General features: G+C 44.1%; 1 protein-coding gene across 1 annotated transcript; it reads left to right on the top strand.

The window, feature by feature from the left end:
* The first annotated feature begins 504 nt into the window (after positions 1-504).
* Positions 505-15,197, top strand: PRDM14 (PR/SET domain 14). The gene is made up of 7 exons (XM_061172077.1): positions 505-1,204; positions 1,761-1,814; positions 1,906-2,063; positions 3,031-3,301; positions 7,605-7,807; positions 12,683-12,784; positions 14,970-15,197. Exons 1-7 carry the CDS (start codon positions 505-507, stop codon positions 15,195-15,197), a joined length of 1,716 nt encoding a protein of 571 aa, XP_061028060.1.
* Positions 15,198-16,271: the final 1,074 nt, after the last annotated feature.

Raw genomic sequence — 16,271 nt, 5'->3', positions numbered from 1 at the left:
CCCAAGCTCGGTCTTGCGCTCGGCTCCTGGCTCCGGGAGTGGGAAGTCCCTGCGGCTCCGACCCACCCTGGAAAAGAGGATGTCGGGGACCGAGGAGAGGGCGGAAGAGGGAGCTTGAAACGGATTTGGCAGGAGCGGGGTTGGGGAAGGATGTAGAGAGCGGGTGTTGGAAACGAGCCCTGCTAGGTCAAGGCGTGTTTGGAGAGGGAAGGCAAAGGCGACACGTACCTGGAATTTGGAGTCGGGCAGAATCCCGACAGATTTTCGTTTTAGTTTGTTTTGTCTTTTTTTGGGGGGGGCGGGAGGGGGTTGTTTGTTGCCGTTTTTGTTTCGTTTGCGGGTAGGTCTTGAGGGATCGAAGTGGGAAGTTTATCCGATTCCCTCCGACCCGGGGCTGCCTCGGGCGGTGGAGACTGGGCAGGCGGGAGCCGGGCCGCAGCGCCCCGCGCCCCTCACTCGGCCGCGCTTGCTCTTCCGCAGACCCGCCGCGCGCTGTGGCCCGGGATGGCTCTGCGGCCGCCAAGTGAGGCCGGACCCCAGGACAAGGGGTGCTACCCGCCCGACAGGCTCCAGAGCAGCCCCCAACGCCTGGCCGCCTACTACCCGCCTTTCCCGCCTTACGGCCACTACGGGAACACCCTAACCGCCGCGGAGGAGGGTTTCCAAACTTTCCGGCAGCTGGAGGCCCTGTCCGCGTCCCCGGCTCTATCCCCCTTCGCCTTCCGGATGGCGCCTCCCTTGCTGAGCCCCGGCCTGGCCGTGCAGAGGGAGCCGCTCTACGACCTGCCCTGGTACAGCAAGCTGCCGTCGTGGTACCCAATTCCCCACCTCCCCAGGGAGGTGCCGCACTTCCCGAACGGCATTCGCGAGTTTACAGGCGCCTCCAGTGAAGACGCGGGCCCCGTTGGCGGCCATAGCGACAGTGGCCAGTGCTGGGGACCTGAAATTTTCGTGCCGCCGCCCCCTGTGGATGCTTCGCTGTTCCCTGAGAGGCCGAAGCCCTCCCAGCTGTTACCGTGTTCCCCCAGAGAGCGCTCTGAGGATGGCCCCAAACTCGCGAACCAAGAGGGGAAGGCATCTCACCGTTACCACTTCACCCAGGAAGACCTGCACTTAGTTCTCTACGGGGTCATCCCTAGCCCTCAGAACTCAGCCCGCCTGCACCACGCGATTTCGGGCCTCCTGGTCCCCACAGACAGCTCTGGTAAAGGCAGTCCCCGTGATCCGGGACTTGGGGGTGCAGGTGGGAGGCGGGAAGAGAGGTGTTGACGGGAGGGGGCAGGGGCGCTTCCAGGTGGGTCCGAGGCTGTGCGAGTCCTGCAGCGGAGCGTATGTGCTTCCATCAGAAGACGGAGCTGGGGACGGCAGGCTCACCTCCGAGACCCTATTGGCTTAACCGCATGACACCCAAGATTGTTCTAGTGAGAAGAGAAACGGTTCATGCCGAGCGGGCTGATCAGGCCGGCTCAGATTCTACCGGGATGTGCAAGGTATCTGGGAGTCTCAAAATCAGCATTATCTCTGATCCTCAAGTTCCTTAAATTTGCAAACGGGGTTAATTACAACATAACCCACGAGTCGTTTTGAGTCTCATGTGAGAAATGGCCTATGTAAAAGGAGCAGGAAACCTAGAAAGGACAGGTAAACATCCAACTCAGGATAATGGTGAGCTCTGGGGAGTGGGGAGGATAGCGCCCTATGAAAGCATTTCATAATACATTTTATCGAAAAAAATAAAATTTAACCCTGTCTTTTTCTAGGGTCTGAGTCTCTTCGTCAGACTCTGGATAACGACTCCCTTCAGCTACCAGAAGGTAGGCAGGGCTCCTGGCTTCGATTTCTTTTCCAGCACAAATGCAGTCAGTTTCCTCACTGGCTTTCTTTCCTGCCCTGGGTCTCCCCTAGGTCTCTGCCTCGGGCGGACGAAATTCGGTGAAGTGGCACATGTTGGTGTGTTCTGCAGTAGCCCTGTCGCCAAAGGAGTCAGGTTTGGGCCCTTTCAGGGTAAAGTGGTCAACACCAGCGAAGTCAGGACACACAGGGACAATTCCCTGATGTGGGAGGTAAGTTTGTTTCTGGCGGGTTGGCAGGTTGGCTGAGGGAGGTGGGTGCGGGAAACCTTGGCCTCTGCCCCTCTGGGAGACCCCTGGCCTGGGAGAGGGGGCTCGCTCTGGGCACTAATCTGCTGACTTGTGCTGCCTGTTTTGCAACATAAAGAAAGGCAGCTTGTTCAGTCCCTGAGGATAACACCTCTGCATGGATTCTGTGTAATTTTTCATGGCTTAGGGCATTTTCTTCTGAAGATTAGCCATGGAATATACATTTAAAGAGTTAATACATTGGGTTATATTTATAGACAAAACACTTTAAATATTACAGTGATGCTAAGAATATGCCAAAAAGGACTAAGACCAGATTTAAAATTTTTGATGTCATTATCTAAAGAGGATTTTTAGAAAACTGATACTCTTATTAAGTCTGTTGGAGGCAGGATGGTAGGATTGCAGTTTGTCAGAATGTATCAGATTATCACCCCTCGCCGTGGATTTCTACATCGAGGAATATAGTTGAGGAAAATAATCTGAAATCCAGACTTCACAGGGCTGTTTTGTAATAACAAAACCTTGAAGACTGTAGAATTGCCCACAGCAGAGAAAGAATTAAATTATGGCTCCATCAATACACATGAAAACTAAATTGAGATAAAATACTAAACTAATCGGTTGTCTTGAAGTGGTGGAATTAAATGTAACCTCCCGTTTCCCTTACCTCTGTTTATGAAACTAATGTATGCTCACCCTAGAAATCTGGAAATCGAGGAAGTGATAAAAGTAAGAATCTTTAAAATGTCACACTATCTATAGAGGTATCTTTAAGCTAATAAATCCATTTAGGCTCAATCATATTGATAATAAATATATTCAGTAGGTCAAGTGTGAGTTTTGAATTATAAATTTTTAATAAGTAAATTTATTTTCTAGGTCAGACCAAAAAAATGTGCATTTCCAAACTTTGTTTGATTTCATTTAGATCTTTGAAGATGGTCATTTGAGCCACTTTATTGATGGAAAAGGAAGTGCCGGGAACTGGATGTCCTATGTCAACTGTGCTCGTTTCCCCATGGAGCAGAACCTGGTTGCCATCCAATGTCAAGGGCAGATCTTTTATGAAAGCTGCAAGGAGATCTACCAGAACCAAGAGCTCCTTGTGTGGTATGGAGATTGCTATGAGAAGTTTTTGGACATTCCCATGAGCCTGCGGGTCATGAAGCAGGGGAAGCAGACGTCTGGGCCCCCGGAAGGTGAGTGCACACTTTCACCTCACCCAGTGAGGCCGTCTTAGTGGAAAGACTAAGCTCTTTCTCCGACTCAACACCTTCCTTCCTGCAGCTTTTCCACTTGCTTGTGGAACTTCTCCCTCCCGACACAACACTCAGAACACAAAACTGAGGGCGTCTCTAACCAGCGGGGCATTACCCAGCTGGAGGAAGATGCCCTCATCTTCCCAGGGCTGCTGAAGCTACTCCTATTCACCGGTATACCTTTTCTTCTACCCCTTCACCCACTCCCAGAGAATAAAATAAAAGTGAAATAAATGGATGCAATCTCTGCCTTAGATGAGCTAGCTTCTGATTCATCTCTGCTGAGGCTCACACAGCTCAGGAAGTCTAAGCTTTAGAGCACTGTTTTTCAAGTGGTGGGTTGCAATATCTTAGCGGGGTGGGGGATTTGGTGGTAGAGACCAGTATTAAAGAAGAAAAAAAAAAGAGAGAGAGAATAAGAATAAAATAGAATAGAAAATATTGATGTGAATCTCGTTTAAGTTAAGCATTGTTTGGTGAGGTGTTTGTTTCAAATGGATGTGTGCGAACTGGGTCTCAAGTATAAAATGTGTTTCTTACTGTGGGTCTTAGACAACTTTGGGAAGCATGGCGCTAGACTCTCGCTCTCCAATTTTAATGCGGGTGTGAATACCTGGGGACCTTGGAAAGATGCAGATTCTCATTCAGGGCTGGGACCTGAGATTCTGCATTTCTATCACATTTTAGTAGCAGGCAGCTAGAGGACTACCAACCCGCTCTCGGGGAAGGAGCCTCTGGAATTTGCATTTTAAAAAAGCTCTTTGAGCGGTTGATTTTTATATCTGCAAAGGCCTGGGAACCACTGATCATGATCATAGGTGGGACCGGACAAATGCAAATTACTGTAATATGTGTAATCAGATAGAAGACTATCTTATCATGTTAGAACAAATGTAAGTAGCAGGTAAAAGAGAATGTGAATTGCATTCATCACACTGCAGTGACGGTCCGCATGCATGTCTCCCTGCTAGACTAGGACCCTTCAGGGCAGGAGACAACCCTAAACACTTTATCAGCGCCTGCTGTGGATCCCCATGTGCATTGAAGGAAGGAGGAAGACTGGACTAGACTGGGGAAAGCTGCTTAGGGATGTGGTGAAATAAAGGATGAGTTAGGCAGGGAGAGGCAAGGCAATTCAGGCTTGGGGAACAGTGAAGCCAAGGGCAAGGATGTGTTCACCAGGGATTAGGAGGTAACTAATGAGCAGTCTCTTTCTAGAAGCCAAATAATGAGGGGCTGTTGAACTGTTTCGGTGAACTGTCTTCTCACTACCCCAATAAATGGATGGCGTGGGGTGCGCCTGAGGGTAAGATGGCAGGATTCTCTTGAGTCTGGACCTCACAGTTGCCTCATACTTGGCGCCAAGCCAAGACTTTTTGGTCACTTCCAAAAATGTACCAAGTGCTTTTTTGAAATAAAAGTGAAAAGTGGATTTGAGAACAATATATGCTTGATAACACAAAATAGAATCATTATCCTTTTGAAAAATTATTCACTATGCATCAGAGCTATTAAAATGTTCATAACCTTGGATATATCAGTAATGTATCAGTAATACTTTTCTGGAAATTTATCTTCAGGAAATAGCCCAAAAGGAAAAGCTTTGTCCACAAGGATTTTTAATACAGTGTCACCCCTGTTTGTGAAAAGTCACGAACAACCTAAATGCCCAATGTTAGAATAATTAAGTAAATGATGATATATTAACATGGAATAATATACAGGCATCAGAGATCCCAGTCATATAAGCAACAGGGCCTGCAGTTATCTGTGCTCCACTTCTGAACCAAATTATATCCGAGGCTTATTGGCACTGTTACGATGATGTGTAAATATTTAGGATAACTTGTGGCAGAGAACTTGTAAACAACTCAATTGGTTGGGAAGACTAATGGATAAATTCATTTGTTTTCTGTTAATAGGAATGTTTGGGGATAGGATGAAAAAGAAAGAAAAATCAAAATTCCTCTGTCCTCTCAAAAGAAAGGGTTTTTTTTCGAAGGCTTTTGGTGAGGCTTGGTGGGAACCTTCCCCTTGAAGGTCTTGAGTGGGAGGGAAGGGCCTGGGCCCTATGTGGGCGGGTTATTTGAGTTTGCAAACCTGCCAAGTGTGTGTTTTGGGGGCTGGGGGTGTGGAATGTGTAGACAGCTCTTAATCGTTACCAAACTCTGTCTGAACGGTGTGTCTGTAGTGGGGCAGAAAGCATAATTTTTGGTATTGAGAAGAGACTGAGATGGGAGGGAGGAAGAAGGAAAAGAAACAGGACAAAATTAGGTTAAGATAAATTTCCAAGGACCTGAGCAGAAAACGTAGGCAGCCGAAGCCTAATTAGTAAGGGTGCTGTGTCATTTCTGCCTAAGTGGTTGTTCTTATGCAAATTTACTACTGAACCCTTATTCTGAATTCTGCTGTGCCTTCATGCTTTGATTTGTAAAGATCGCTGACCCCGTCTTGTAGACCCCCTCTTCCTACCCCAGGAAGCAGGAAGGCCAGGTATTTCTAACCAATGAAAATTCTAGCTCCGAGCAAAAACCATCCCAGCAGGGAGATTCTGAGAGTATTAGCACCTCAATGAAAGCGATAGACAAGACTGGGCAATGGATCATCCTGATGCTGGTGGTTGCCTTCCTGGTTATTTACTTAATAAAATGATTTATTTCCTTAGCCACCTGTTAAACATGCCTGGGACGCAGTTATCAACTAACAAAACCCCCGATGGATAGCTTCCCTGCTGTCCCTATGCTAACTAAAAAGATTTCCACCTTCACACTCTTGCATATACTCACTCCTGGCTGTTCTCTGCCTCCCTGGGGCCAGACAATGAGGTTTCAGGGATGCATTCACAGTCAAAACCACTTTATGCTCTGGAATCCAGAGTGTCCTCGGCAGGGATGCTTTTGTAGGTGGCCCTGGTCCTCTCCCCTTCCCCCAATACATAGACACCCCTGAGCCTGGCACCTCCTTTGCTAGAGTCGGCTGAACCCTCTCTAACCTCTCCCCCACCTCTCTTATAAAAATGGATTTACCTTTCTCAGTCTTGTATGTCACTCAGTGATAGTATCACTTGTTGATAAGAAGTCAGTAAGTGTTAAGGTTAAATTAATCATCACAATAACCCTATGTATTAGTTCTAGAATCTTCCTTAAAAGTTCAGAGAAGTAGACTATAAGTTAAAAGGGCACCTAAGGCTTCATAAATGGGGTCAAATGGAACAGAACTTGTGAAGCTTGGGAAGAGGCTATGGGTGTCCGTCAAGGTCCTGGGTGAACGGCTTTGAACTTGTAGCTCGGGCTGATCTGAAACGGACAAATACGGTAGGTATTTGGTATGTGAACCTTGTAAAGAATGCCAGTCAGGAACTGTAGGACTGACCTGCTCGTAAATAGGGCCAGAGGAAGGGCTTCTTCAACAAATATATTTCGGGAACAAAAGGTAAGGAGAACCTATAGATTAAGAGATTGAAGAGACATAGCCTCTGTGGACAACACATAGGCCTTGAATCCTACATTGAATCAACTGACTGTAAAATAATGAAACATGTATGCATGTGTGTATGTACATAAATATATATGTTCCTATTAAGGAATAAGGGTTGACTGTTTAGGTATGACAATGGCTTTATGGTTATGCTTTTTAAAAAGTCGTTATCGGGCTTCCCTGGTGGCGCAGTGGTTGAGAATCTGCCTGCTAATGCAGGGGACATGGGTTCGCGCCCTGGTCTGGGAAGATCCCACATGCCGCGGAGCAACTAGGCCCGTGAGCCACAACTACTGAGCCTGTGCGTCTGGAGCCTGTGCTCCGCAACAAGAGAGGCCGCGATAGTGAGAGGCCCGCGCACCGTGATGAAGAGTGGCCCCCGCTTGCGGCAACTACAGAAAGCCCTAGCACAGAAACGAAGACCCAACATAGCAATCAGTCAATCAATCAATAAATCTTGGGGAAAAAAAAAAAGTCGTTATCTATTAAAGATTATGGTTTGAGATGTTTATGAACCAAATGAGAAATTAGTGTTAAAAAGAATCCATTATGAAAAAAAAAATAATCCCTTATGGAGGGAAGTCACATAAGTGAGTTGGTCATTGTCAAAGCTTGGTGTTTGGGCACATGAGGGTTTATTCCATTATTTTGACTTTGGTATATGTTTTAAATTTTTTGTAATAAAAAGTTGTAAAAAATCATCTTGAAGAAAATAAGAATGCGGGAAGGTAGCTGACCAAGCAACTTATCCCCCTGTGTTTGACAGAGTCTGCAGAAGGGTACAGGTGTGAAAGATGTGGAAAAGTATTTACCTACAAATATTACAGAGACAAGCATCTCAAGTACACCCCCTGTGTGGACAAGGGTGACAGGAAATTCCCCTGTTCTTTATGCAAACGCTCCTTTGAGAAGAGAGACCGGCTCCGGATCCACATCCTTCACGTACATGAGAAGCATCGGCCTCACAAGGTAAGAGTCAGGGCTGCGAGTGACCCTGCCCTTCGCTCCGGCACTCTGCTTTCATGCTGCTTCCCCAAACCCCTGGGTGAACACCGAGGGCCTGCTGCATGCATGCTGCTGGGACACAACACCAGGTGGGAGGATGGGACAGGGTGTCTGAAGGAGGTGACAGTGCTGCGGAAGAGCAGACGTGAACTAATGCCGTGACACCGGAGTGTGAGGATGGAGGTGCATGGTAGACAGGGACAGAGGAAGGGTGTCCTTCTACCTGGACACGTGGTTATGAAAGGCCTCGTAGACAGGTGGCCGTGAGAAGAATCTAGGGCAGTGGAGTGTCTGGCTTATATCTTAGGTGGGGTTGATTGGCTGGGGTGGGGGGCGTTCGAGACATTCCAGGTGGGAGAGACCCTGGCCTGTGGTTTTAGGTAACTACACCTTCTTCCATGATGTGTGCAATGTTGTGTTAATTTCTGCTGTACAGCAAAGTGACTCAGTTATATACATTCTTTTTCATATTCTTTTCCATTGTGGTTTATCACAGGATATTGTATATAGTTCCCTGTGCTATGCAGTAGGACCTTGTTGTTTATCCATCCTATATGTACTAGTTTGCATCTGCTAACCCAAACTCCCAATCATTTCCTCCCCCACCTCCTCCCCCTTGACAACCACAATTCTGTTCTCTGTGTCTGTGAGTCTGTTTCTATTTCATAGATAGGTTCATTTGTGTCGTATTTTAGATTCCACGTATAAGTGATGTCATATGGTATTTGTCTTTCTCTTTCTGACTTACTTCACTTAGTATGATAATCTCTAGGTCCAATGTGCAGGCATATTGATAGTTACAGGCGAGGATGAAACATGGGCACAGTCCAAAGGACGGATGGCCTCTATGCCATGCCAAGGATTTTGTAAGGAAGAAAAACAATGGTGGCATTAGGGAGCCATTTTCCACCATTCTGGATACCTGGTGGCTCTGCCAGGCTTGGTGCAAGAAAATGCTGATTACCACTGGTCTTAATTAGGAGAAAGAGGCTGAGGCTTGGGTACAGACAGCTTCGGGTTGGACTCCTGCCCTGTCAGGACTCCTCCAAGCCCCAGTTTTCTCCATTTGAAAACAGAGTAGTCATCATAAAACTGCTCTTGTCTCTCCCCTCCTGTTCACAGCGAAGCTTCTGGAAAAATCACAATTACTGTACTATATACTCCTGTAAAATCTGAGTATTTTTACAATTATCATGTATTATTTTTGTAAGAATATTTTAATTTATTTATTTTTATTTTTGGCTGTGCTGGGTCTTTGTTGCTGCACGTGGGCTTTTCTCTAGTTGTGGTGAGCAGGGGCTACTCTTCGTTGCCGTGCGCCGGCTTCTCATTGGGTGGCTTCTCTTGTTGCGGAGCACGGGCTCTAGGCGCTCGGGCTCAGCAGTCGTGGCTCGCGGGCTTTAGAGCGCAGGCTCAGTAGTTGTGACGCACGGGTTTAGTTGCTCCGTGGTATGCAACTAGAGAAAGCCCGCGTGCAGCAACAAAGACTCAACACAGCCAAAAATAAATAATAAAATAGTGGTGGATCTTACAATTGATGAGATGGAGCATTTAAGATATTTGTTGGGATTGCTGCAGCCAGATCAAAAGATGTTTGCTTAAAAAGCAGAAGCTACAGGATTAGTTTTTGTTTGTTTTGTTTTGTTTTTTTTTTTGACCAAAGTAGAATGCAGGAAAAGGTTATCTGAGTCAGATCAAGAAATATACACTAGAATGTTACGTGGGTCATTTGCCTAAACACTGAGGACAATGGTGGGTCTTGGATTGGGGTCGAGGAGAGGAGCCGTAGGAAGTACTGCTGGCTTTGAAATCAGGGGACCGTAGACCAGGAGGTCCAGAGATGACAGGAATGATAAGAAGAGGTGTAAGCTGGTAGTAGTAAAGTGAATGACTTGGGCTTCCAAAGAGGAGAGGTCTTGATGGTAGAGTGGAGGGATAGTAATTTTATTTTATTTTTTTAACTATTTATTAATTTATTTTGTCCACGAGGCATGTGGGATCTTAGTTCCCTGACCAGGAATCGAGCCCGTGTCCCCTGCAGTGGAAGCTTGGAGTCTTAACCACTGGACCGCCAGGGAAGTCCAGGATAGTGGTTTTAAAAGGCTATATAGAAGGGGGTGCATCCTCTTATACTGAGTGTTCCTGAGAGTTCTTTAGTACAATATTTCTCTTTGCAAACTCTCCCTAAGTGGTGTGATCCTTTATCATGACTATAAGTACCATTTAAATGGTTTCAAATCTCTAGCCAGAATTCTGTCCTGAGCCTGAGGTGTATCTCTAGCTGCTCTTCTGACACCTCAACCTGAATTTCCCCTGGCACTTCACCTTCCTTCGTTATGTTCAGAAGATTGAGGTTTTCTTCTTTTCTTATCTTTACTGCTAAACATTTTTTATTCTCTTTTAGTTTTCTTTATTTCATATACTTTAATTTGAGTACTTAACTTTCAAGATGATAAAGTATATTTAATTTCTGCAGGAGCCCCAAAGAAAACGTTTGATTTAATTTGAACAGAAAAAAAAGCTCAAGTGAAACAGACAGGTAGAACTTCAGATAAATGATTTTTTAACAAGATCAGCTGCTGAAAGAGAAAATGATTTAAAATATCAGAAGATGCTGGGTGTATAACCAACAGTGAAAAACCTTGTATTACCCTCCTTCCAGCATTTAAAGTCTAAACAACCTCCTTTTCAGAGGATTTGTCAGGCAAAATTAATAATAAAAATATTAATTAACAAAATAAAAATATCGGAGGACATCCTTGTAGTCCATCACGATGACTACAAAGAGCTCATACATAGATTCAGGATGTCAGTTCTCTCCAGCTTTTTGAAACACCTGACCAATGGAGAGAGAGAGGGCTTTGTTTTTTTCAGAAGGCGTTGTTTCTTTTCTCCATGACTTGTTCAAATTGATGCCAGACTTTAACTTTCTTTGTATTTTGTCTTTGACTTCCTTGGAAGCTTTTGTTTTTGCTAGGATTTCTAATTGCAAGTGATAAATTTAGTTTCTTAATTATATAACTTGTATAATGATATTTACATTCTTGAAATTATACTCATTTCTTTTTTAAATCAGATTCTGGTTTGAATTTGTTCTGATTTGAACCATATGCTCCTTAGGCCTGTAAACTGTCATATTTGGATATCTTTCATTACCTTCCTTAGTTCCACTGATTCGTCTATGCCACTCTTCCTCTTTCTTGATTTCTCTTTTTGTATTACTGGGGCATGTCTTCAAGTAATCGTTTTTAACAGTGCACAGTGAAAAATTTTCTGAGTCCTTCTTTGAGGATATTTTACTCACGTACGTCTTTGATAGTTTGGCTGGATATGGAATTTTAGATAGGAATAATTTTCCTGTAGAACTTTTAAAGAATCATTTCTTCTACCATTTGATGCCAATCTGGTTCTTGTTTCTTTGTAAATAACCAGTTTTCTGCTTTGTGAAAATTGTTCTTTAACTTTTGAGTTCTGAAAATTTAACAGAATGTGTTAAATTATATGTTTTTTTCTTTCTTTCCTTTTTTTTTTTTTTCTTCCTGCTTTGTAATCAGTAGAAGACAAAGTATTCTTTCCACCCGAAGGCACAAGTCATAAGCTCAAAGGAATTCTCTTCTTTCCTTGGCTATTATCTGTCTTCAGTTTTTGTACTCTCCTGGGATTCCTTTTAGCCAAATGTTAAGTTGAGTCTACCTCCCTGTACTTGACTTTTAATTTTTCTTCATCTGCATTCTCTGAGAGTTCCCCAACCTTAATTTTTATGTCATGTATTCAGTCTTTAGCAGTCAGCTGAGTCTATTACATACAGCATTTCTATGCTATACTTTTTTGTTGTTTACTTTTAATTTCCAAGAACAGTTTCATGTTCTAATTGCTCCCCTTTTATAATTGATCTGTTCTTTTTGCAATATGAACTTCAACATCTGACTGTTTTTGCTTTAGTAACGACAATACATGCTCATTATTAAAACGTCAAGTAGTAAAGAAAAATTAAAGAAGACTTTTAAAATCCACCCCAGAATCCCACCATCTAAAAATACACAGGCTCTCGTTTGTGCCCATAAGGACACCTGGGGAACAGGGTCCAGAAACACAATAGTTTCCTTTACTTGGTTCAGAATTCCTGAGAAGATTGGACAGAAGTCATCAGGGTCAAGAACACAGAGTAATGACAGGAACTGTTCACAGCAAGTGGCTGTACCACATGCTCTCACTGGCCCCCCAAAATATTACCCTTTTTTTGTAGGTATATGTCTTGAGTCATCTGTCACCTGTATTGCCACTTTGGTCTACATATTCGTCCCTACCCCCGCTAGATTGTTCCTCCTTGCCTCTAGCAGAGTGTTGAGAGGTTCTCCATAAATACTTGTTGAATTAATTGCTGGGGGCTTGCAATTTACTCACAGCCTTGTGAGGAAGGCGAGACAGGTATTTTTTGCCCATGAGGAAAATTGGGGAAACAAAGATTCCGAGTTTAACTGACTTGTTCTGGTCACACAGCTACTTGTTGACAGAGCAGGACAAATTCAGGCCTCTGTATACACCGCCGTTTCACATCTGAAGCAGCTAACTTAACCCAAAGACTTCAGATGAATTGCCTTAGTCACAGCATTAGCAGGCTCTGGACCAGAACCCATGCTGCCAGATTCTTCCCTGTAGTCCCGGGATGCCTTTCTCCTGTCTCAACTAGACCCTCAGCCTGGGTCTGCTTGACCCTCTGCCTACAGATGTGCACAGAATAAATACAATAGTTCTTTCCCCCCCAGATAAACATAATGGTGAAATAAACTTGTTAAGGGGAAGACGTGGTTTCAACTATATTTTTCTTTTTCGTTTTAGTGTTCTACATGTGGGAAATGTTTCTCTCAATCTTCCAGCCTAAACAAACACTTGAGAGTCCACTCTGGAGACAGACCCTACCACTGTGTGTATTGTACCAAGGTAAATGGAACCTTCTTTTAAGGGATCTGCCTTGAGCCCTATTTGGGTGTCCATGGATAAGAACTTGGCATAAACCCTAGCTTATAAGAGTTCCTGGTAAATTAGTTCATTGTCAGCCCATCCCCAGTTTCCACCCCCAGATTATACTCCTGTTTGCTTACAATGATCAGATGCAGCCTACTACTGCCAAATTGGCATCGAGGGCACTTGTCATGAAATACACCCTAAATTTACAGGAGCCTGATGATAGCAGACATGATTATGCAGTCTTTCAAAGTACAGACTCTTACATGCTGCTGATCTAAATTTCTAGAGCAATTTTGCTGAAGTGGCATCTAATCTTCATTATACAGAATAATAAGTTATAAAAATGAAGAGATAAAGACGTGGTTAGGGGTGGCTGGGCTAGAAACAAAAGTCTGACCATGTCTTAAAAATATCATACTAAAACACCTCATGTTGTATTTTGATGAGATACATTTGGGCTGTCCAATGTGTACAGTGTAGCAAAATGGGGCTAAGACATAACTAGACCATATGGAGCCAGCACAGACCTAAGGAAGGTGGCCCTGGATTTGTATGGATGAGGAATCAAACCTGAGGGCTGAATGCTCTCCCGCAGGATTTCCAGAGCCGGCTCAAAATATCCCACCGCCCCTCCTCTTTCTGGCATTCTAATTCTGACCCTCACCTTGGTCTTCTGGCTAACCTGGGAATGAGAGGTGCCCGAAGAGGGAACGCAGTGCACTTGGGGCATAAATGAGCTGTTTGGCGTTCTGACTTACCGTCACCTAAGCTGATGGAGACTGTCCTTGTCTGGGTGTCCTAGGCACCTACACCTTGTGCTCCTTACTGAGCAGTGGGCCAACCCCATGCGTGCCCAGCCCCCCAAATCCAAGGTCACCGGTTGAACCCGGTGTTTTGTATCTCTGTCAGTGGACCCCCAATAAATGGAGTCATTAACATCTCTAATAAATACTTGAAAGTGACAAAGGTCAGAGCAGAGAATTGAAATGAATTAGGGGAAAGGTTATAAATAAGGGAAAGAAAAGACGGGTAAAAACAGCGAAGTACTTGGGAATCTAAAATGGTACTATTTGGCCGTTTCTGGAAAGCTATTTGGCAGTTTCTTTAAGAACTAAACTTGTAACCGCCATACAACCCAGCAGTTGCTCTCCTGGGCACGTATCCCAGAGAAATGAAGGTTTATATGTTTATACCAAAACCTGTACACAAATATTAATAGCAGCTTTATTCATAGAAGCCCCAAACTGGAAATAACCCAGATGCCTTTCAGTGGGTAGGGGACTAAGCAGACTGTGGTTCATCCACACCATGAACTACTCCTCAGCAATGAAAAAGCACGAGCTGTTGTACACAAAACAACCTCCGTGAATCTGCAGAGAATTATGCTGAGTGAGGACAGCCAATCCCAAAGGTTACATACTGTATGCTTCCATGTAAGTGACATTCGTGAAATGACAAAATTATAGAAATGGGGAACAGATTCGTGGTTGCCATGGCTTAAAAGTAGGAGTGGGAGGGAACTACGTGTGGCTGTCATAGGGCAACATGAGGGTCCTTGTGATGGAAATATTCTGCGTCTTGACTCTATCAATATCAGTATCCTGGTTGTGATACTGTCCTATAGATTTGTAAGATGCAACCATTGGGGACAATCGGGTACAGGGTACACAGAGTCTCTGGTGTTTCTTACAACTGCATGTGAATCACGATTACCTCAAAAAGTTTAAGTTAAAAAAAAAGAAGAAGAAAGAAGCCAATGAGGTACCCATTTATGCAAAGACGTTGGCCAGTATTAGCTACTCCTTCTGTAATTCAGTTCATCTTGAAGTGTGATCCCAGGACCACCTGCTTAAATGCAGTTTCCTTATTACCCCAGCAGGTGTACTCATCGGGTCAGTCTGCATTTTTGACTAGACCCCCAGGTGATCTTAGCCATGGAAGAGCCACTGTTCTAACCAGTGACGTGTCTATCGTGTCCTTTTTTATTAAGGCTACACCTGTTGACCAAGCGTGCCCTATAGCATTAAAGCCCAAGGTTCGCTGAATGGAGAACTAAGGGGTGACATAAGGATCGGTAACAGTGAAATTAACCCCTTTCTTTCGCTGGTTGTCCAGCTGATGGAAGTTGACTTTTTCTCCTGCTTTCTGTCCTCTGTAGAAGTTCACTGCCTCTAGTATACTCCGCACACATATCAGGCAGCACTCCGGGGAGAAGCCCTTCAAATGCAAGTACTGTGGTAAATCTTTTGCATCCCACGCTGCCCACGACAGCCATGTCCGACGCTCACACAAGGAGGAAGACAGTGGTTCCTGTAACATCTGTGGAAAAACCTTCCCAGACCAAGAAGCCTTCTACTCCCACATGAAGTTTCATGAAGACTGCTAGCCCTCAGAGAGTATGAGGACAGTGCCTCTGTACTTCTGTCTTGATATTTCTTGTTTATGGGTGTTTCTTACAAACAAATGATAGTTAGATTGAGATGAGGAACAGAATAATGGAACTGACCAAGTAGCAGAATTTACCAGATTTATTGACTCTGGTTTTAACAGCTTTCACAGAAATGTCTTTCACAATTTCTAGCAAGAATGGAGTTTTGTTGAATTCACCTAGAAATAATGAAAGCTGGCTGTTAATAGTGCTTAAAGGTCTGGAAACTCAACATCAACCCTGAAAGGGACTATATTTCGTTTCAGGGACGAGGAGCAGAGTCTTTGATTTCGCGATTAAAAAAAAATGAGGCTTTTTCTCTACTGTTTGCCTCGGGCCCGCAATTGTAATATGTCTGTGGCCATCCCCTGTTAACGTTTCTTAACAGAATAAATTCTTTAAAAATCCATTCAAGCCAGAGCTTCATTAGTATTATAACTAAGTGTTCAGACATGAATTAAGCTCCCATTTTATTTGGATTCATTTTAAAACCCTTAGTTTCTACCCTTCCCCCATCACATGACAAACGCCTAATGTTAACAGTTTGTTTAGCACCAAACAGAATTTCTTGGAGGACACAGAATTTACTTATTCACCCTACCATCTGTGACCTTTAACAATTAGGGAAGAAAAATTATTACCAAATGAAGAAAGGCTAAAAATTGCAATAGGCTAAGAAATAAATAAATGTATTTATAGTGCTCTAGTTTTAAACCTGATTTCATTCCTGATGAAGAGACAAGTGGAATTTTTTTGTAGGTCTTCTAATTAGCTGGTCCACACTAATATATAGAGTGAAAAGAAAAATGTGCCACATACATTGTCACAAGGCTGATGCAAGCTTGTGGAGGATAATCTTTTCTAATGTGCAGGGAGACGGCAGACTCATCTCATGTGGGTCAAAATAGCCAACATCTATATAGAGCATGAACCCTATGAGATAGTGCCACTGAGTTACCACTTTACTGAAGGAAGGAAAGAAGTGGTCCAGCATTTGCCTCTAAGGGTCAAAGCCAGGTCGTCCTGACTCCA

This window comes from Eubalaena glacialis, chromosome 17 (genome assembly GCF_028564815.1).
Source record: "Eubalaena glacialis isolate mEubGla1 chromosome 17, mEubGla1.1.hap2.+ XY, whole genome shotgun sequence".
NCBI lineage: Eukaryota > Metazoa > Chordata > Mammalia > Artiodactyla > Balaenidae > Eubalaena > Eubalaena glacialis.
The sequence above is the reverse complement of the archived record's forward strand: the minus strand, read 5'-3'. Positions and strand labels throughout refer to the sequence as shown.